General features: G+C 38.9%; 1 protein-coding gene across 1 annotated transcript in view; it reads right to left on the bottom strand.

Moving 5' to 3' along the window:
• Positions 1 to 24,157, bottom strand: part of LOC135224779 (protein piccolo-like) — an 819,328-nt gene that overhangs the window by 13,568 nt on the left and 781,603 nt on the right. The window contains 5 exon segments of the mRNA XM_064264104.1: positions 3,422 to 3,467; positions 5,544 to 5,747; positions 7,474 to 7,616; positions 10,957 to 11,038; positions 23,820 to 23,993. Of these exon segments, the coding sequence (XP_064120174.1) occupies positions 3,422 to 3,467; positions 5,544 to 5,747; positions 7,474 to 7,616; positions 10,957 to 11,038; positions 23,820 to 23,993 (649 nt within the window).

The following is a 24,157-nucleotide window of genomic DNA, read 5'->3' as shown; positions in this document are numbered from 1 at the left end:
AATAATCACTTTTCTTCATCACTACGTACCCTGATGATTTGTCACCTTCCGTATGATGATGTCTGGGTTGCTACGTAGTTTCTTTAGCGGCTTCCCTCATCTCCTTGGTGATTAATTGGTTTCGGAAATGTCCTCTCTGTCGTCCTGCTTCTCCAACAAGTTCATCAATGACGGTAGGTGTTAGTCTAGCTTACCATCATCTCGGAGTTGTAAAAGTCGGTCTATAAGGGCCTCCGTTTCTATTCTCTTGGCTTCAGTGTGTGGTTTCTTGGCATAGTGGCACTGCAGACCCAGGTTCAGGAGGGACCTTTGATAGGGGCTAAGGTCGATTCCAGCCAGGTTGACGAAGCCATCTTTGTGTTCCTCACTTCTCACGGGGCCCCCATGGAGGATGAGTAGCTTCTTGTTGTGCCTCGTTGTCACCACCTGTCTGTATTTCCTCTTCTCTAACTCAAGCAGGTCACGTGCTTTTTGTTGGTCATCTAGTGGGCTGTTAACAGCCCACTAGATGACCAACAAAAAGCACGTGACCTGCTTGAGTTAGAGAAGAGGAAATACAGACAGGTGGTGACAACGAGGCACAACAAGAAGCTACTCATCCTCCATGGGGTGGGCCCCGTGAGAAGTGAGGAACACAAAGATGGCTTCGTCAACCTGGCTGGAATCGACCTTAGCCCCTATCAAAGGTCCTCCTGAACCTGGGTCTGCAGTGCCACTATGCCAAGAAACCACACACTGAAGCAAGAGAATAGAAACGGAGGCCCTTATAGACCGACTTTTACAACTCCGAGATGATGGTAAGCTAGAACTAACACCTACCGTCATTGATGAAACTTGTTGGAGAAGCAGGACGACAGAGAGGACATTTCCGAAGCCAATTAATCACCAAGGAGATGAGGGAAGCCGCTAAAGAACTACGTAGCAACCCAGACATCATCATACGGAAAGGTGACAAATCATCAGTGTACGTAGTGATGAAGAAAAGTGATTATTTTGAAAAGATGGATAGGATCCTCCTGGACACTTCCAAATTCCAACGCTTGACAAAAGACCCCACCGAGGACCTCAGAAAGAAAGTGTCGAGGCTTGTGACTAGGGCCAACAATCAGCAAGACGTCGTAAAATTCCCTAAGGTAAAAGGAGACTATGGGCCCGGTTACTGCTACGGAACAGTGAAAACACACAAGGCAGGTAACCCCCTAAGGCCCATCATCTCTCAGATGACATCCCCAACCTATAGGATAGCGAAAGTCCTGAATGATTTGCTGGTACCTTACATACCCGGTGCATATTCACTGAAATCAGCGGTGGAGTTTATTGATCTCCTACAGGAAAAAGGACCAGAAGACGACATTGCCTCACTCGACGTTGAGAGTTTGTTTACGAACGTTCCCGTCGAAGAAACGATCGACATCATTCTTGATCGTGTATACAGGTCCGAGAAGAACCCGCTGCCCATTTCCGAAGATGTCCTCCGAGAGATGCTGAAAGCTAGCACTACAGAAGCCCCTTTCCTCTCTCATCAGGGGGAATTATTTCGACAAGTAGATGGAGTCGCCATGGGATCCCCACTAGGGGTCCTCTTTGCAAATATGTACATGGCCACCGTCGAAGAAAGGACCTTTAGAGAACATCTAAAACCTAGGATTTATGGGCGGTACATCGACGATATATTCGTCACAATAAAAGAGCCTGAAGATACCAAAAAAACTAGCAGATGCTCTGAAAAGAAACTCAGTGCTCAGCTTCACCACAGAGCACAGCCAGCAGAAGACTTTGCCATTTCTTGATGTCCTGGTAAAACAACAAGAAGGACAGCTTAAGATGAGTTTATACGAAAGCAACGAACGCTGGCCGTTGCTTGAACGCACGCGGGGAGTGCCCGGACGCATATAAAAAGTCTGTCGTGAGTGCGTATGTCAACAGAACCTTCACACACAGCTCATCATGGAAAGATATACATAACGAACTCGACCGAATTCGCCAACTGCTGACAAACAACGGGTATGCAGATCAAATTATCGAAGCAGCAATAAAAAAGAAAATGGACGAATTTTACCAACCCAACACCATGGCGAAAAACGAGGAAAACTTGATTATTTACCATCGTGTACATTATGGGTCTGCATACAAGGAGGATTGCTGCACACTACGCGGGATAATAAACAGAGGCGTAACCCCAAAAGCCCCTTACCATAAAATAAGCCTCAGGATATATAGTAAGCCCAACCTTGTAGCAGCCTTAATAATGAAGACAGCACCGCTCCGGGGGACCGAAGGAGATGTGCACGAATGTAGTTTACAAATTTACTTGTCCAGAGGAGGTGTGTAAACCTCACAGCCAAAACTACATCGGGCACACTACAACGACCCTTCGGAGGACGTCTGCTGGCTCATAGAAATCAAGGGGCCATCCATAAAACATTACATAGATGTTCACGACAGGAAGCCATCTCTACAAGAGCTCATAGAAGGCACCCAGGTCGTACACAGAGAAGACAACTACGGTCGCCTCTTAATAACGGAAGCAGTGAGCATCGCTATTCAGAAGCCGACCTTGAACGTCCAACAAGAATCGGACCATATACTCCCCTCCAGCAGGAGAAGGAATACCCAAGCCAACAGGGACCAGACAGCGCGCCCCAATCCACCGAGAACATCGCGCCCCTTGGAAGGCATGAGAAGCCCAGCGTCAGCGAAAGTCAAGTAACATCCTTACTCAGGTCGCTGAGACCCCGCCCAACACGAATCAGCAACCGTTAACCAACGTAGACCATTTTGGACATACACACACACACACACACACACACACACACTCAAATTTAAATCATACACATTTATGTATAAACAGAAATTATCTCTTGTACCTTTATGCATGCTATAAAATATATACATATATTTGTACTCCCGTATTTAGATTTCTATATTCATTTTCATTCCTGCATGTAATTTTGTAATATATATATATATATAGATATATATATATATATATATATATATATATATATATATATATATATATCATGAATATTAGCATTTTTACACCCTCTCCTGTCAACTATGTTTCCACCTTGGAACTGTAAGATTTTATTGACTGTGTGTGTGTTGTATATTCTTTAGAAGCAACGCGTTGGATGGCGAAAAGAGACTCCCGTGGGACGCTAGAGGATCAAATCCTTTTAAGGTGTCATGTACCTCTAAAAAAGCAGACTTTAATGATACAGTTTAAAAAAAATTATTTGAATAACTCTCTATTACAAAAGAAAGAAAGAAAAATGAAAATGAAAAATGAGCCAATGAAGCCACATGACCTATTTTACCTCCCTCGTATGGTGAATGGTTTCATTATGAGAGAGAGAGAGAGAGAGAGAGAGAGAGAGAGAGAGAGAGAGAGAGAGAGAGAGATGAATGAACATCTTACCTCCAGGCTCTGGTCTCGTCCTCCTGACGATTGCTGGCTGGAACACCTGGAAGGAGGGGGATTTTAAAAATACAGACGTTGACAGGTGGTTAAAAGATTATGAAACAAAAAGAGAGAGAGAGAGAGAGAGAGAGAGAGAGAGAGAGAGAGAGAGAGAGAGAGAGAGAAACATTCAAAGGGATATTGAGAGTTACTTTGTAATGTATGACTTACTTTACGAGTTATATGTATTAATTTTGAGATGAACGGGCTGGGTACGTGTTAACAGGAAGTGCTTGGACAATTATTTCCAAGGACAGCAGCTCTCAGTACGTGAGTAAAGAATGTTATGCAATACAGAGCACAAAAAATTATATATATTACATAAGAAATAAAATTTTACCAAAAGTTTTTGCGAAGGTTAGCAGATATATCCATACGTGTGTAAAGAAAGTTATCTGATACAGAGTATCAATGATAAATTTATTTAGTTGACTTAAAACACATCAAATTTGATATTAAAAATTTTATATATTTTATATAGAAAAAATTTACAGCAGCAGCAATTTTGGCGTCACAATGATGATAGTTATTGACGCCGGCCAAATGGACAAAAAATAAATTCATATATTGTGAACAAATTAAAGAATAATAGATATATAACAAAGCAGAACTTATTCCATACGAAATAAGATGTCTATTTATATAATATAGAAATGCAAAGACACAATCACACACACATAATATCAATGTTCACTCTGGCAGTTCTGAATGCCTGTTAAAAAAAATCCATCGGGAAAGAATAATATGATTGCTCACAAAATGGACAAATCATTTCATACACAGTTAATACAATACTGGCAGCCTTAAACACCAGCATCAATATATTGCTAGGATTTGGTATGGGACACTCGACGAAAATGCTTAATTCTAAGGTAAACCTTACACATGAATAATTTTCAGGTATCTTATTAAAAATCTATAAAATTTAAGCAACGGATTTATGAATATTTTTAGTCATTAAGTTATTAAACATTCATAATATTTTAGTTATTATCTTATAAGCATTCATAATTTTGAGCTAATGTATTTTAAACATTCATACTTGTTTGAGTTATTATCTTGTAAAAATGTATGACTTTTAAGTTATTATCTTAATAACATTCTTAATTTTTATTTATTATCTTGTAAACCTTCACAGTGTTGAGTAATTTAAGATACGACAATTCATTACGTTTGAAATACCAACCTGTCAGCATTCATAGTTTTTTAACTATGAAGTTTTAGACATGCATACTTTTCGTATTAATATTAGCTATAAATATCCATAACTAAAACATAGTAGTATGAGTCTTGAAATGGAGAAATAAATCCAGATTTATGTATGTGTATAAATATATTTAAAAATAAATCTAAACGGAGAGATTTTGAATAAGGGAATCGACAGATTCGTGAAAGCTCTCTGTTTTGATTTATTTTTAAATATATTTGTACCCATATATAACTGTGGATTTGTTTCTCCAATATTCATAATGTTTGAGTTATAGTTTCACCTAAAGTGGGGCCCGAAAACATGCCCTTGAGGTATTTCAGAAAACAAAACCCGAAAATAAGTATTTTTGTCCTGGTAAATGTTTGCCTTGGAGTAAAAAAAAAAAAAATTCAAAACAAGAGACAAGGTTTACGAGCAAAAATGGAACTTTAATACGTAAAACAGGAAAATAATAATGACATTTTTTTAAGACAGTATACACATTGAGGATTTAAAACTATCACTTGTAATTTTCCTTAATCTTTAACTAAATACCTTTAGCAAACCAGGTGACAGGACCTAAAAGCAGTTTGAAAAAAAAATTGTGATAGTTTAATAACATTGTGGCAAGTATTAAATGTTCTTGCAGTTTTAAATGTTATGTAATAACCTATAATTTCAATGTTGCAGGAAAAAAATCTAAACTTAATATATTTTCACCTTATAATTCTCAATGTGCAGAGAAAAAATAAAAAAATCTAAACTTAATATATTTTCACCTTCGTGAAGGGTTTTCAAAAACAGAGGGGAACTATGTTAGAGGAATATCCCACCAAAAATATCTCAGTTTGATTTCTATCATTATTTGACTTTCTAGCAAACCCGGCTGACCTTTCCGTGCCCGATGGTCAGCAGCGTGTGGAGCCTTGAGGGAATGTGACCTGGTGAGAGCCGAGTGAGTCGCCCTTCTCGCCCTGGGTGGTTCGTCTGAGGCCTTCGCGGCGAACTCACCCCTGGAGGAGGCCCTGAAACTGTGGCTGCGACGCCGCTCGATCGGACTCGCGGACACCGTCAGCCTCTCCTCCAGGTCTTCAGCTGACGGGTTAAGAGTAGCAACGAACAAACAAACAGACACATTAAAACACTTGGACGGCCAGTCCGTGGTTAGGTGTGATGAGGGGAGGAGGGGAGGAGGGGAGGAGGAGAGAAGGTGGTGGTGGTGGTGAGGGAGGCAGCGGTTCGCAAGGAGTTGACAGTTTTCAGTCTGAGGTCTTGGAGAGTTCGGGACTGCTCGAGTGAGAGTGTTCGAAACAGCCCAGCTAAATGATAAGAGTTCGGAAAGCTCAGATGATGGTTACGAGTGAACGGTAATGGTGCATAAAGAAAGATTGCCTTTCTGTTTGAAGGGGAATGAATCAATTCATTAAAAGAGTGACTGAGTAATGACCAAGTTATGTTAACTTACGTAACCTTACCGTACCTAAGGTAATCTTATTTCGTCTTGCTCATCAAATTATTAGACTGATTACCTGGCAACTCGAACCTAACCTACCCTGACCTAACCTAACCTAGTTTGACATCACCAAGGTTATCAGGGACCATTATATGTAGGCTTCCAACAGAAAGGCAACCAAGTAAGAAAACAAATTTATCAGCTACAAACTCTCCAAGTGTAAACATTGCACATTTGAGGGCCTAATGACATTCAGCATTTGCAAACCAACATTCAGCTTACTTTCCATGACAGGCAGATTGACTGACTATGAATATATGGCAATTGGCTGAGAGCGTTTCAAACTAAGGAGAAACATTAGGCAAAGAAACAGAGGCAGGGACATTTCGTACATCTTATCTTAACCGAAAAAGCAGCCATATAACATTGTTCTTCTTCTTTACTGCTCTTATAGGAAACGACACAACAACATTCAGCAGCAGATTTGATTCTGTTAAGAAAAACATAAAATAGAAAAACTCAGACATTGTCTGGTCCAAAAATATGTTCATCTATTTCATTGTACACTAAACACTACATTGCATCCAGTTTCACGTGAACAATTTGCTTTCTGCGTTGTCACTCGACACAAACTCATTAATGCAAGAGTTTTCATTCTAATTATGCAACAGTAAGCAACATACACTTACCTTGGGAATATGGGTCATTTGCATGTGTTATCTTACTTCTTGTTCATCTGTCTTATCTAGATTTGTTCTCAGCTATTTATAATTCAAAGTAAGATCGTTCATAAAGTTTCAGGCTAATAAAAGTGTGGTCAGGTTGTCATTATATCGTTTCAGATATTTTGAGGCTTTTAAAAAACTTTTTAGCGTCTTTAAGTACAAAAATGATTCGTTCTAAACTCAAATGGAAATTAATAAGATTTAGACTTTGTATATAAATAAGTCAGGTCGTAAAACTTTGTAATCATTATTTACTACCTCAATAGTCAACTTTTGAAAAAAGAATGACGTCTTTTTTGAAGATTTTGATGGATCTAAGTCTTCAACTAAGACACATGTTACTATCGGTGACTCTTGTATGGGATGTTTGCCTACAAGTGCTTTAATACCACCACTAATTATCGCAGATGCCTTGAAGATCCTACAAGAGATCTGAATATCAGTATCAGCTGACATGAAATGAAATCTTCATCAACACTACATCTTTAATTGGGCACAGCTGGCACCGTTCTTACCTCAGAACTTTCCCAGAGCAGAGAGAGAGAGCCAATTCCTCCGTCTTCCTGAAACTCTCACTGTGATGAATAGATAGGAAACGAAAAGAATTGATAAAACGGAGACTGCATCACTGGCAGCCACTTACCTTTGAACTCCGGGCTGGAGGACGACTGGTAAGCTACGGAGGAACGCCTTGACTGAGGCAGCGAGTGAGGGTACGAGCGGGACAGTTGGTAGACCTCGTTCTCTGCCTGTTCGCTTAAAGATGAGCCTCTTCTGGAGGGTGACCTGAGATTAAAGGTCAGTTACCTCGGTGCTAAGACGTTTGTCATCGTCAAAATAACTTTCGTGATTACTGTAGAGTTAGAAGATTATTTTTCTGACGTTACCCTAATGGCACTCAAGACCCATCGACATCTAGACGCTTGTTATCATGGCATAAAATGTCAAGGGACTGATTATTATTATTTGGTACAATGACGAATCGCCTGTTATTATGGTGAACTTGCATTTTACAGTACCACAAAAAGTATTCTTTGATTATTACCTTTGAGTAACTCAAGCTGCAGTAACTATGAACACTTTTTATATATTTAAAAGGATCTTATTGTTCTTCGTAAGATAAGACTGATTAAAAACGAAACTTGAACATCTGATACTGAAGGTCCAACTCGTTTTTCTAAAATGTATCTATTCTAGCTTTAGGAAATGGTCCGTTTATTGCCGGGAGGAAAACGAAATTTTAGTCACAATTCAAGTGACACTGACATGCATATTTTACAGGAAAAAGAGCCATATTTAAAAAGGGAGAAAACATATAATTCCACCAAAATGACACTGGCACAGAAATGAACACCAACACCCATCCCCGCCCCACCAAAAAACCAACTGTGAAAAAGAATTCCAAAAAGAATGCAGTGCTTAAAATTCACATCTAAAACTCCACGAATCACAGAAAACTCTGGAAAACAAACAACTTAAAGCCTCTAATACTACGTAAAAATTATAAGAAGAAGACACCAACAATCCGGTCAAGAAGCGCATGCGCTGTAGGATGGCTTTGGAGAAAAGTGCGGAAAAATTCCAATACCAATAAGATATTGATAGTGACTGGATTTAAGTGTGGTGACACAAATAATTATCATTCGGACTTTTAGGATAGTGTTTATGCATTGCGAACTGAAGCTTTGTTTAGACAATTCTCTCCGAGTGATTCAATGACTCAAAAAAAAAAAAAGTATAAGCTTTATGGAAGAAATGTTATTCCACAGTAAGATTTCCGGAGAGGAGTCTATTTTCTCTATTTTGAATCTCTAGGTCAAAATGCAAGGAACGAGTACAAGAGAGTGAGTGAATTGAAAACACCTGTAAGTGGAATACACTTGTCAGTTGGAAAACACTTGTATTAGTATCAGAACATTATAGTTTTTATTTATCTCCTGACAATCAAATGCGTCTCGCATGCATCAGATTATCAGCAACGGATCAGTCTGGGAGTTTCACCATAAATGAACACAAACACATTGAGGTTGTGGGGTTATTCCCCCTTGTGAAGGTAACGGAATTGCTTCTCAGATATCAGATGGTGAGGAATATGAGAGATGATATTCAACTCAGTTAGTGATGATTAATACGAGAATTAGTATCTTATCAAAATTTTAAGTGCAGATGTTGATTTCTAATCGTAGAGTCATTAATAAGCAATTTCTTACACACACAGAAAAACACACGCACGCAAACACATATATGCTATAAACACACTTTCAATTCTATTGTTTTACTCGTTAAGTCCTTGATAAATGAATTACGAGTCAGTCTGTCTGTCTGTCAGTCTGTCTGTGAATGTTTCTAATTTTATTTCTTGAATGACTACAGCTTTCTAAGTAGCATATGAAGAATCCCATTGAAAAAAAGATGATTTATCTCATATTTTTTCCTTTTTGGTTTCTCTGAGGAGTCTTCCGGATTACCTTCACAGGGGAGGACTCGCCACGCAGGAGCGTCCATCCTGCCCTTCGACACTTACTTGGAACAGCAGAAAGCAGAAGGAGGAGCCATAGGAAAGACACGCCAGAGGATTAGACAAAACATAATACAAGAAGATCCTGGGAAACTTTTTTCTTTTTTTTTTTGTCTGTTTAATTCTGCAGACTTTCTCTCCTTGAATCAAATGTGCAACAATAAAAGGAAATAAGAAAGACGAAGAAATAACGACATACCATTTTTGTTTGAATGATAATAACGATGAGCAATCCAAAAGGAACATAGAAAACGCATGACAAAAAATTAGATTAGTATCATTACGAAAGACTACAGAAATGTAGAAATAAAAAAACAAAGAATTATATTTCAATACAGAGCGATGAAAGTGACTAATGTAAAAACACAAATTCATCAAAATATTGTAATTAAATCACAAAACGTAAAAGATACTTAAAATACAAGATAATTAAAATATCAATGTCAAACAAATATAAAATATTATAAAAAATCTGTCGCACTGCTCCTGAGCAGGGACCTAAGTTACAGTGCATAACAGAATAACAGAATAAAAATGTAATGCAAGAGAATGTAATGATAAGTAAAGCATATCATAACAGGAGGAATTCGGCAAACTGTTTTTGTAGAAAAAGATAAATAGAGCTTAAGTTGCTACGTAGTAAATTCAATTCTTTATCAATATCTCAAGACTGCTGGCTAGAAGATTGCTCATATATATAAAAAAAAATATATTTTTTAACTTTATTTGTCATACAAGTAAATAAAAAAAAACTGCGTTATGAATTTAAGAAGAGAACCATCAATAATGATATTACATCTACAATTTCCCTTTGGGGTAATCCTAATCACTCCTCTTGATTCTCTGTTGTAGTGTCTACAAAACAACCAGCAGTTTTGAGATCTATAATACATCAACCAGATATAACAAATCTACATAATTTCGTTTCTGCAATAGCTTCTACTTCAATGATAAATTCTAGCACGCAGCTACCAGCGTCAGTACACTATCTACATAGATATATATAAATAAGTTCATAACTATCCTTAGATCACAAACACAGGTATGTAAAGTGTACGGATGTTTTAAATACAAGGACTTTGAAAATCATGAAACAACGAAAGAAAAACTAAGACATGGATAGACAAACTGACATTCTGTGTGAGATCTCTGACGCTACTGTTCACAGGGGTGTGTGTATACTACATATTATGAAATCTACAGAATAACAGGAGCAAAATTCTACTACAGAACATTTTGTAGGGCTAGATTCTTTCGATGCATGAAACGGATTCCACCTAGGATGCAATCCGATACTCTATAATCATACTGCAACGCACTGGAGAAATTCTATAAAGAAATAACCATCAAATGCAATAAGGAAAAGAAAAATGATAAAACTATAGGATCTAAAAAATCATCTACGGTTCAACTAATGGAGTATGTCTAATGCTCACTGTAATCCTACTTCCGGTACAGACAGTTATGAAACCCAAATGCTTACACTGACTTAAAAGTCTACTGGAGTGCAAAATCAAGAACGGAAAACTTTCTGAGTGCAAGAAACGGAGGAGGAGGAGGAGGAGGAGGAGGAGTGCGAGGGATGAGTGAAAGATTAGCTAAAGATACCTTGATTCCCTCCAGGCGAGATCAGGATGCAGGAGTCCTGAGTCGAGGGAGGAGTTCCTGCTGTCGTCTGCGTCGATGTCGTCTGCAAGGATGCAGGATTACGTGAAGGATCTGTGTCTGCAGGATACCCACCTTTTTTTTTTTTGTAGGATATATTCTTTGCTATTTAGTAAGCAGTAAACACCATGGATCGTTGTTTGGAAGGATAGGATAAGGATGTCTTTAAAGGATGCATGAGGATTACAAGATGGATTTGTGTCAGTAGGATATCCACTTTTTAGGATAAATTCTTAGTTATTTAGTATGCAGTAAACACCATGGGTCGTTGTTTAGAAGGATAGGATAAGTATGTCGTTAAAGGATGCGTGAGGATGTAGGATTACGTGAAGGATATGTGTCTACATGATATCCACTTTTTTTTAGGATATATTCTTTGCTATTTAGTATGCAGTAAACACCATGGGTCATTGTTTGGAAGGATAGGTTAAGGATGTCGTTAAAGGATGCGTGAGGATTACAAGAAGGATTTGTGTCAGCAGGATATCCACATTTTAGGATAAATTCTTAGTTATTTAGTATGCAGTAAACGATATGGGTCCTTATTAAGAAAGGTAGGATAAGGATGTCGTTAGAGGATGCATGAGGAAGTGAGGATTACACAAAGGATTTGCGTCTATAGGATATCCACTTTTTTTTTAGGATATATTCTTTGCTATTTAGTATGCAGTAAACACCATTGGTCGTTGTTTAGAAGGATAGGATAAGGATATCGTTAAAGGATGCGCGAGGATGTAGAATTACGTGAAGGATGTGTGTATCTGCGGGGTATCCACTTCTTTTTTATTTGAGAAAATATCCTTTTCTATGTAGATGCCATGATTTGATGTCAAGACAAGTAGGGCAAGGAGTTTGGAAAATTAAACTTTAAAATTCTCTAAAATGTCTCAACTTCCTGCCCCATTGGAAGGAAGACTATTGCTATTTTTTTTTTTTAAATAGGTTCACTATTGTTGTTTTCCACAAGGAAGGGATACATAAAATGTAGGATTTTCTTGAGACATATTTTGTGAAAAATACAACTTAAGAATTTCTTAAGAATTTTAAAGAAAAAGTCAGATGTGAGAAATACTTTTTATTTATTTATTTTTTTTTTTGCTAGGAGTCCATGGAATATTCTTCCTGTTCCAACAACGAAATTTTTGGAGTATCCTATGAAGTAAATGGATGTTGCCGAAGAGGAAGTTAGTTTAAGGATTTGGAAACTGAAAGATAAAGAGATTCAGGAAGTACCATTTCAAATATAAGTTTGATATAAGATTTATTCTTCAAGTAATTCATATTTTGTCTGTCTACTAAGTAGTTTATCCCATGAAATATGGTATAAGAGAGATTAAAGCTATACGACATAAGATACCGAAAAAATTCTGAAGATTCCTGAACAAAAAGTTTTAAGGAAGTTTTTTTTAATTTTTTTTTTTTTGTCTCATATCCAATGGTGAGGACGGGTGAATGGGCGCGGTTTATCGTAATCCCAAGCTGTGAATTTTGTGCCTGGTAGTGAACAGACTTTGGTTGTCCTAATCAAAAGGGGGCATGAGGCTAGCAGCCTCATACCACAGGACTTGCTGGGATATGGATGGTAAATATTATCTGATATCAACACCTTTAAAGGGCTAGCGGTTTATATAGAATTTACATACATACATACACATACACACAGACACTCATATATATATATATATATATATATATATATATATAATATATATATATATATACATATATATACATACACATATATAAATATACTATATATATGTATAATATATATATATATATATATATATATATATATATATATATATATATGTGTGTGTGTGTGTGTGTGTGTGTGTGTGTGCGTGTGTGTGTGTTTGTGTCTTAGCATGCATATATATATATATATATATATATATATATATATATATATATATATATATATATATATATATATATATATACAAGAAGGCTTGTAAGAATCTCCCTGAGCCCTGACCTGCCGTTGGCAGCCATGATCCGAGGCCAACGTTCATCTTCTCTCAGCAGTGGAGGAAAAGGGTCCTCCCACCAAAAACCACCAAAAAAGTTCGGTGAGATTTGGCGTTTCTTCTTCCTGGCACCGATTGGCTGATAGGCCTAAGGAGAAGTGCCAGAGCCAATCACGTCCAGGAGGGAAGAAATAGGGGGTTGTGGATGATTAACGGAAACAGAGAGATGGCCCAAAGGCGTCCCCTTGTGAGTGAGAGGCAGTTACGTTTCGTTCAAGGGAAGGGAAGACATACATCCCCTTGCTGCCCTCTGCCGGATTCCCCCTCAGCCCCTAGCTCGTGGTTACTGTAGATTTTAGTTAATTTACACCTGGGCCCTTGTGTAAGTTTCCCTAGAACATAGATACGTTGTTAATTTAAACCAAAGCATTTGACTTATGCATGACGCACAGTAAGATTAGAATCCTACGTAGTCCGGTCTGGGTCGTAATTTTGGTGTTAGTGTGTGGGATCTTTTACAATGCGCTAACTCATATTTATTAGCCAACTGTGGGTCATTGCAATTGTGCCAACCCGACAAATTACTGTGGAATGATATTAACTGAGGCACAATGGTGTATAATACTAGGAGCGTGATGGCACATATGGCTTAGGGTGATGAAGAAGAGGTGAGAGACAGTAAGGCAGTAAAAGTTAGTCCGGCAAGGAGTGGGAAAAATGGCGAAATAGACGAACAATATGGCAGAGCCCTTTGGATGAAATTCATAAAGTGCAAACGGCAGAGGGGCGGATACCAGGCGAACGTGAGTGGAACAAACAGTAGTATACCGTCTGGAATACCAAACAGCGGTAGTTTAATTAATGGGACCACGTTGTCGGGAATTACGGGACAGCCTTCTCTCCTGGTCACAGTGAGACGACCAGCACCCATAAGGAAATTACCTGTCTTCGTAGGGCACATGCCAGAATTCAGTGGATCCCGACTCAGAGAGGGATTCCTCATCCACGAGGCCTTTTTAAGGTGTGTGAAAATCGCTATGAAAAATTGGACTAATGAGGAAAGAGTTTTGGTTGCCCAACAGAAAATCACTGGGAGAGCTGGGTGACAGATGGCGGGCTGGAACCACTGATCTTCTGAAGATCGGGGTGTTTTCAAAAGGAAAATGATCATCCATTTTGCCCTCCAGGAGGATGAGCGAACGGAGTTGATGGCAGCATACAGCCCTACGATGGGAGTCAGGGAGACAGTAGACGGTTGAAGGACTATGACAGTCTGGTAACAGCAAATTATCAAAAGACAAGAACAATGCATTTTGCAGGTGAACCTTAGAGCACGCTCTTGTCCCAGCCATGCTTGATATAATCCACAGCAGTGAAGTGCCGTTACAAAACTTTATTGCGACCTTACAAAAGCTAGTGAATAGCAAACTACAGAAACAAGCTTGGGGACGAGGTCACGCCGCTTCCCTTCCCTTCTTCGCTGCTGCAAATCATCCTTCGACACAAAAGCGTGCTCTCCCAGTCCCATCCAGTGCTAGGGGAGCTGGCCCAGTGCCGAGCGGCAGAGGGCGACCAAAGGAAGAGCGAGAGTGGATACAGAAGGGGGATTCTGTTGGCATTATGAGTCAAACGGCCACATGTGTGCCCAATGCCCTTCGTACAGACAAAGGCACTGTTACAGATATAGTGCAACTGACCATCTAGTTAGTGAGTGTCCAAGAAACAATGTCCCGTCAAATGTTGTGCCCCCTCTCTCGAGATGATAGGGAAGGGAAGGAAGAAGTGCACCAGCGAACAACCACCCTCTGGCACCCAAAGGGCCAGTGGCGGCAGGGACTGCAGAAGAAGAAGCAGGCCTGGTGGGAGCAGTGCCATCCCGGCAAGCAGGTAAGTTGGGGTCTTCCCTGCCAGCGAGCATTTCCTGTGCCCAAGAGGTGTGTGTCCCCGTGGGGAGAACAGAGCAAACGTTCTTCCCACACTCTCTCTCTTGCGAGTGTGGAGATTCAGTTCCTGTTCTTGAGGTGGGAATTGGAACAGGGACATACCACGCCCTGTTGGATAGTGGCGCATGCATTTCTTTGATCAAGGAACGCTTAGTGACGGGCGCTATTATGGCGTCAAAGGGATGTCTGTTGTTAAATACTGTGAGTGATCATCAGATAATGATCCAGTGAACCGTAATCCAACAGATATCCCTAGGTGGATGAGTCTTGACTCACAAATTCCATGTTGTACTGACAACTCAAATGGAAGAAGTTCCCATCATTCTGGGAACTGGCTTCGTGTGAGAGCACAAGGTGACTGTAGTCTCTATCCCCTTAAGAAACGGGCTAAATATACTATATTAAGCACATGCCCAGACCCAACAAATTTTAAGGTGGGCCAATTCTAGAAAAAAGAGACATCTATGAAAAGGGGAAGATATGAAAATGCACATGGTGTGAGAAACTATTCTAAAAATTTTTCTGTACATTCCATGGGAAATTGAAAGCAAATATTTGCAACTTTGTGTAGGGCCTCTTTACCAAGGCAATCATGAACTTTACCTAGTTATATGTGTTTTCTCTAATAATTAATCTTATCTAATTTTGTAAAATTACAATTAGAGCTCACACAATATTCTAACAGATAAGAATTAAAATCAATTACAAATTCTGAGTATATTGCAAAATATTGACAAGATAAGATAAATGTTTTTTTTCTTTGTAAAATTACAGTTATAACTGACATACTATCATAAAAGATAAGAACTAAAACAATGAGCAATCCCTGGGTATATTTATAAGCAAATAAAAAAAAAAAGTCATGGGACAGAGTGGGGCAAAACATTCTGTCAAGTCTCAAGGCGTATATACCAATCTCCCCGTCTTGACTCCAGTGATGAGCTACTATAGTTGCCATTATCCATTTATGGATCATTGAAGTGACATGAACATCTTTGCCACTAAATCCATCCAAATCGCATGATTTGTAATATTAATACTCATAGGAGTTAGCCCATCCATCACTCAAAACCTGTTATAGATCCTCATATGATGATGCATGTCCATTAGGATGGGGCCGAAGGAGGGGGGAGTGGAAATTTCAGTGCCAGTGTGAACTGGGCTGTACCAACAACTTCCCGTCTCGAGAGAGCGACGACATTGTGTCATAGCACCCCAGGCAGACAAGGATGATATGGGAGTGGTACCTGCTAGCCCTGAGGTAGGCGAGGTAACCTCTCCCTTTCATCTTTACTCCCTACCTGTCGTCTCAACACGTAAATTAGAAGAAGGTACACTCGTATATATTAATCCCCATAATACGTGGGCAGATTCATGTTGCCAGGGGTTGCTAACATCGTTGATAGGAAGGCAAATGTACCTTTTGTAAATGCAAGTAGTAATAGGTTAGAATTCCATAGCGAGTCTCTTTGTGATTGAGATATTTGCACCCTTATAACAGCTGATAACATAGTGTCGGCCTTGACTACTCAGAGTCATGGTCGCAGCGAATCACAACTTAGCAGGCTACTGCAATCAGTTGTCAAAGCAATGCCTTTAAATTGCCGCAGTCGTATAAGAGGCATATTAAGGGCATACCAAGATGAGATAGTGATTGGAGAAGAACCACCAAGGAAAATTAATAGGTTATCTTTTAAAATAGAGATGGGAGGTCGTCCCCCTATTCAAACTAAGCCGTACAGAACTCCTGCATGTCACGAACAAGTAATCTTGGAAACAATAAATCAAATGCAAGATCAGGGTTTTATTCAAGAAAGTGAATCTCCTTGGGCTTCTCCAATCATTTTAGTTAAGAAGAAAGATGACTCTCTCAGGTTGTGTGTTGATAATAGGCGACGAAATATCATCACAAAAGATAATGTCTATCCACTGCCCTTGAGCAAAGAGCTTTTGCTTAAAGTAAGGCAGAGTAAATTTGTCACCACGCCGGATGTCAAGTCAGGCTATCATCAAATTCCCTTAGATAATGAGAGTAAAGAGAAAAAAAGTCCTTACAGCGAATAATCGGCTTCTTGAATATAATTTAATTCCCTTTGGAATAAAGAATGCTCTGGCTCATTTCCCATGACTAACGATATCAGATTTAGCCTCCATAATAGGCCATGGAGTTTTTGTATACCTAGACGATATCATTGTAATCACTGCCATCGTAGAGGAGCATATGGCTAACTTATTAGAGGTTCTAGCGTGTTAAGGTGCCATGGCATGAAAATTTTTTCTAACCGAAGTTGAGTCTCTGGGGTACATCATAACTTCTGAAGGCCTTAAGCCTTGTGCTGATAAAGTTTTAAAAATTAAAGTATTTCCACGGTCCAAGTATGCAAAGGATGTAGCCAGCTTCCTGGGACTCGCGGGATACTACCATAAATTCACCAGGAACTTTGGGCAGATAGTGAGACTGTTAGATGCATTGTGGAAGCGATCTGATTTCCAGTGGGGTGAGAAGGAACAAGATGCCTTTCAGAAATTTAAAGATACTCTTGTGAGCAACGAACTCTTGGCTTATTCGAGGTTCGATCGGCCATTTATAGTGATATCGTGATTGTAGGGGTAATATCTCAGATTGACGATGAAGGAAATGAGAACCTAGTTTTTTTTGTATCATAAGCGTTAAAAGGGGCAGAGAGAAATTATAGTGCATTCGATTGACAGGCTTTTTTTTATTGGGACAAAGTAAAGATTTTCACAGCCCACCGACTGTTAATGTACCTGTTTAAGAAGAGTGAGATTACAAATCGTCAAGCTTGTTGGATTGAGCAAATTCTAGAGTTTGATATTATAAAGATTGATCATATTCCAGGAAAAAGTAATAGGGTGGCTGATGCTCTCTCTAGAAATGTCATTGGAAAAACAAGACATGCTGTAAATCACGAGAAAGAACGACAAAAGGACTCTTGTAGTGTTGGTGGAACAAGTGATGCTGGCACCAATGTCAGCAATATTACGACAAATCCTAACAGGGACAGTCAATCAGATGTGAGCGTGATGCATAGACGATGGGTATCTCATGGGCACTCACAGGTGGGTGGGAGTGACCGAAACGACAGCTGGCTGAATGCAGGTGGAACTCCAACCAAGGGAATCCAGAATAAATGGCTGGAGTATGAAAGTGTGGTTGATCTTTGTGGTTGGAGTGTACGAGAGTTCGTTGAGAGTCAGAGTTATGATGCCTGGATTAACCCAAGTTTTGAGTTTTGAGCAATTGAAAAGCATGAGTTCTTTCTTGAAGGAGACGTTTTATTGTGTAGATATGAGGAAAGGCCCAGTGATATCTGACTCCGAGTCGTCCTTCCTCGAGCTTTGATAGCGAGAGCCATGAACATGATCCATGTTAGCCTGTATGCTGGGCATATAGGCATGGAGTGAGATCTCTTAGAAGAGCCTGTGAACACTTCTTTTGGGTTAGCATGCATAAGGACATAAATAGATTTGTAAATAATTGTCAAGTGTGTGATACAATTGTAACATACATTTAATGTTTGCATTAAAGCCCCCAGTTTTAAGAAATCTGAATAAGAAAACATACTAGATTTTAGTATAGAAAAAAGTCAGTGGCCAGACCACACAGGTTGGCATACGGAAGCCGTATCCCCCCACATCTTAATCATTAAAGATTGGTCATGTAAATTATCACACTTTGCTCCCCTCCTAAAATTCCTCCTCCTCCTCCTGCAGCTTAACGTAGCTATTGTCCTATAGTCTTTCGAATCCTGTTATGACGTCATTTCAAATTTCCATTCCAGACCAACCGTCCAAAGACAGGAGTAAGCTGGTGATTTCTAATGGCACATACCCCAAGAACACTCCAGTATGGCAGATAAGACAGTGTGGGAGAACTGAACCCATATAAGACAGCGAAGTGGCTGCCCGGATGCATTTTTAACAGAGGTCAGGTCACAGTCAAGAGAGGGTCTCAGTGACCGGGACTCTGCCCGTTGCCTCCTCCCCTTCCCAGCCGCCAACTGTTTTACTTTGTCGTGTTGATACACTTCCCCACCAAAATCCCATAAATTCAAAGCCTGGCACTACATTCAAGACTCTGATCGTCCAGAGGACAAAGGTAAAGTGGATTTTGGAATTTGTTTCGATGCACAATGCTCTTACTTATTTAATTTTCGCCTGCTCTCACGTATAAACTAAATCCCCATTGTATCTCCTTCAGAGACTAAGTGAAGTGGGAAATATTGGTGACTCACAACCAGAAGTGTTCATTAATTTTGCTGTCTTGTATCAGTGTTAGATTGCTTACCCTCTCTGCCTTAAGCAAGTCCCAGTTACGTTAATCACGTTTTAAATCGAGGATTACACTGTATCCTAATTTGCAGAATAGGAGACCGTGAATGTTGTATACATCGCTGTGTTCCCACAGTGCCAAAGTGTTTCTATAGTCATCAGTTGTCAGTCCTAGGGTGGAAGATTGAAAAGCTGTTATTTATCATTTTATACTCCACGCTAGTTCCAATAATCCTTTCATTCAATCAATTCTTTCCATAGAGGGCTTAACATTCTCTGATTTTGCATAGTGGCACTAACTGATTTGTGAACTAATGTAAGCTCAGTGCCATGGAGATAGTGCTTGTAGCTCCAGTGTATATATCTTTTGATTCATGTAATAATAACTTAATTAAGTGTAACATTGCATTTCCTTAAATCCTTCAATTTTGATACATTTTCTCCTGTTTTCTGTTGTTACCTGTGTGGCACCCAATTTTGTCAGATATTAGGGTATTTCTAAAGTATACTGTAGACGTTTCACGGCCATGCACATAACAGAATGAAAAGTCATAGACAGGTGATACCAAAGGCCCAGTTATGGCCTGTAGTACACCATAAATGGGATAAGGTTCATATGAATGTGGTGGGACCACTACCTTCTGAGCAAGGATAAGCTAAATATATTGGTTTCACACATGTATGTGTGATGGAGAATAAGATGGCAGGTGAAGTGGCTAGGGCATTATGTTCCCTCGCATAGCAGTTCGGGTGTCCTAGGATGTTGGTCAGTGACAATGGAAGAGAGTTTGTAAATAAAGTGATCCCTGAGTTTACAGTTCTCATGCAAATAAGGCATGTCACCACTGCGGCTTATCGGCCATCAGTCAATGGGCTAGTTGAGTCCCATATTCAAGAAGTGATCAATATCTTAAGATACATAGTTGAGGATCACACGACTCCATGGCTATCTCTGCTGCAGATGGCTGAGCTGGCTATTAACACCACTTATAACAGCTCGATTAGGGACACTCCCTATTTACAGATGTTCGGGCAGGATATCAGACTGCCGTACTCAGTGGTCTTGGACCCTCAACAGATGCCACTCTGCCCATGGCACACTACAGAGTTTGGTCTTGAAATATGATCCACCGAGTTCCAAACCACTCAGTGACTGCTACTGAGGGCACATGAAAAGTATCAGTAGAGGTAAAACAAACTTTTATGCACACGATTCCCCAGTCCAGGTAGGGGATAGGATCTATCTGAGAAGAAAACTACTGTTGAAACACAAACTTGAACCGGCTAAACGCAACCATACCGTGTGAAAGAGATCAAACACACCAATTCACTATAACACAGACAAAACTTATACCCCCGTATCCGGGATTGGCTAGATATTTTGGAGAAGAGCCAGTAGCACAGCTAAGACGCAGGTGGGTGCCATGCTGAGAGAGCAAGAGCATGCTCCCGAGCCCAGGTCATAAGTGAATGCCATTGCAAATTGAATAAAAGGGGTTAATGGTCAGGATCTGTAAATGCCATCCCATACCCTTGCCTAAGAATAAGAGTTTTATGTCTTTCCGTTTCATGTTTTGTGCTTTTATTGTTCCAATTATTTTAAATGTCAGTGTCATTTCCTGTGTATCATATTCCTCTGTTTTAATATTTGTATTGTGGTTATGTTGTTTTCTATAAAACATTTTCATTACAGTCTATCCTTTTATTGTTTGTTGTCCCTCATTTTGTGTTAAATCATATACCAACCTGGATGACACCTTTTCTTTATGATTTATGATGTCCACTTATGCCTTTTAAAATTGTACGTTGCATTCTCACATGTGATGAAATTTTCGTGCTTGATTTATGATTTTCGTTATTAATTTTGTCGTGGTTGTCTTAAAGGTAAATGGATGTTCTGAAATTATAGTTTTTCTTCGTGTTTTTGTTGCAAGAATTCCAATATTTTATATCATATTAATGTGCCTAAATTTCTAAATTCTAGTCTTTGAGATAAATTTAGTGCAATTGCCAGATGTAATGTGATTAAAAATTGTCGCTATCTTGTAATGATTGCCAAAGGCACTGTTAAAGTGCCGTATTAGTTTTGTTATTGCGTTTCCCACTTTTTTCTGTGTTGAGAGCAATGAAGGACTTGTTCTTTTAAAACGGGGGAAGAGTGAGGTAAGTCTTTTTGGAAATAAATAAATAGAAATAAGAAATAAATAAACAAAAAAGAAAATATAAATAACAAAGAAAAAATAAATAAATACAATTTTCTGTATGTTGGTTGTAAGGCGTGTTCACTTCGCTTGTAACTTTTGGCTTGTACACGCGTTAGCTGGCCCACTTAGAGATTGTCCATTTGAATTAGTTAAGTCAGTAATTGTGAGGGACGAGACTCGTGTTGGAATAAGGCAGGGATCGCAGGTTTGCAAGGACTCATAGGACTTGGGAAGGGAGTGCTAAGCCATTGAAGATGGTTTGTAAGGACCTCAATGAGCCCTGACCTGCCGTTGGCATCCATGATCCGAGGGCCAACGGTCATCTTTTCTCAGTAGTGGAGGAAAAGGGTCCTCCCACCAAAAACCCCCAAACGGTTCGTTGAGATTCTGCGTAACCTATTCCTGGCACCGATTGGCTGATAGGCCTAAGGAGAAGAGTCAGAGCTAATCACGTCCAGGATGGAAGAAATAGGGGGTTGTGGGAAATTAACGGAAAAGGAGAAAAGGCCCAAAGGAGTCCCCTTGAGAGAGGCAGTTGGGTTTCGTTCAAAGGAAGGGGAAGACGTGCATCCCCTTGCTGCCCTCTGCCGGTATTCTCCTGAGTCTCTAACTCACGTTTACCGTTGATTTTAGTTTATTTTCACTTGGGCCTTTGTGTAAGTTTCCCTAGGATATAGTTACCGTGTTAATTTAAGCCAGAGCCTTTGATTCATACATGACGCACAGTAAGATTAGATTCCCACGTGGCCCTGTCGGTGTTATATATATATATATATATATATATATATATATATATATATATATATATATATATATATATATATATATGTGTGTATATGTATATATATATATATATATAATTATAATATATAATACATACCTAATTTATACATATATATATATATATATATAATATATATATATATATATATATATATATATATATATCTATATATATAATATATACCATCTCAGTTCTAGGGCAGTTTCTGTTATCTCTCAAAGTGGCACATATCCCGTTAAAGCTGCAAGGAACACGTGAATAGTCAGCATCCAACCGCTGTGCCATGCGTATTTGATTGCACCAATGCCTCCCGATGAATGTTGACTCGACGCTAGATTTTAATTATTTGCGGCGCCAAGAAGAAACAGTCAAAACAGAAATCAAATATTCTCGATTCTTGAGAGACGAGCGGTAGATGGGATGCCGATAAAGGGAAGAAGTGATGTATTATTATTATCATCATTAAGAAGATGAACCTTATTTATAAGGAACAATACCCACAGGGGCCATTGTCCTGAGCTTCAAGCTTCCAAAGTATATGGTCTTCATTCGAAAGAAGCAACAAGAGGTAATGGAAAATGCCGAAAGAGGAGATCAGCTATTGGAGAAACAGATGAATTAAAAAGTTAATAAATTAATAAAGAAAGGCCTATATGAATGTATAAAGTAGAAGGAATTTCTATTTCATATATTAACTTACCTCAAACGGTCGATGTGAGATAACAAAAATAAGCATTTGTAAACTTTTTATGGATGTCAATATTTTGAATTGTATGAGTATGATTAATTACAAATCGGGGAAATAAGCTAAAAAGGTCATATTTATCTGTAAAATTTGACTAACCACCACCAAAATCAATTTTCCAGTATAATTCTTCTTAATGGAATTTTCCTTGTAGTAAACTCCTAAGATAGATAAAATGCTAACATTAAATAAATTAAGAGAAAGTTGAACTGATAAAGGAAAGTGCACAATTATCCCTGTTTTGAAGACAAGAAAGATGACGAGTTACCATGGCCGGATTAGAGCTGTGAGATATCATCAATATCACGGAAGAAGCTTGGAACCTACCCTTCCTATGAATTCAGAAAATATGACATTTTCGAAGAGAAAATTATAACAACGTTTTCATAGTCTCTAAAGGAAATTTTGGAATGTATAAGAGTTTTTCGTACAGTATACAGTAGAAAGAGGATAAACCCAATAAAAAAAGGGATTTTCCAAGAGAAACATACAAGAAATATCATATATTTCCGAAGTGAAATTTCGGAATCGCCTAAAGTAAAATAGGAGTAAAAACAGGAAGTATACCAAAATTAAAATTGTATATAAATTTGGTACAACATTGGAACAAAAATCACCCCAAATAAAAAAAAGTAACAGAAAAAAGTGAATAGATCTTAAAAACTAATAAAGAACCACACTTCATATATCAATATATATCCCATAAGAACAAGAAAAAAGAAAATAAGTAATATGAACGATGAATAGATAAACGTTAAAAGACCTTGAAATTTTATAACAGACCCTACTCACTCATTATATCAATATACATACCTTAAGAAAAGTAAAGAGAAAAAAAAAAAGGGAAATGAAAGGCCGAGGACCTACCTGACCCTGAACGAACCGAAGACGGCCTCCTGACGGATGAAGGAGCCGTGAAATCGTACGACGCAATGGATCCCCTGGGCGTGGCGTTGGCGGAGCGAGACCTCCTCTCCTGCAGGCGGTACCAGATGGGGCGTTCGTCCAAGTAGGCGTGCCGAAGGTCGATCAGAGTCTCTCCTACAGATGAAGGAAGATAATAGAGTGAAGAAGGAACAGGTTCTGTCAAAGGAAGTCTGTCAACGTTAGGATCACCTTAGGATCTTTTTTTTTATTTTCTAATATCTTTTAGTATCCTGATACCAAAGTTTGCAAAACTTTGCCAAATTTGCCAGCATTTTCTT

The sequence above is a fragment of the Macrobrachium nipponense genome, chromosome 12, assembly GCF_015104395.2.
Source record: "Macrobrachium nipponense isolate FS-2020 chromosome 12, ASM1510439v2, whole genome shotgun sequence".
Classification (NCBI taxonomy): domain Eukaryota; kingdom Metazoa; phylum Arthropoda; class Malacostraca; order Decapoda; family Palaemonidae; genus Macrobrachium; species Macrobrachium nipponense.
The sequence above is the reverse complement of the archived record's forward strand: the minus strand, read 5'-3'. Positions and strand labels throughout refer to the sequence as shown.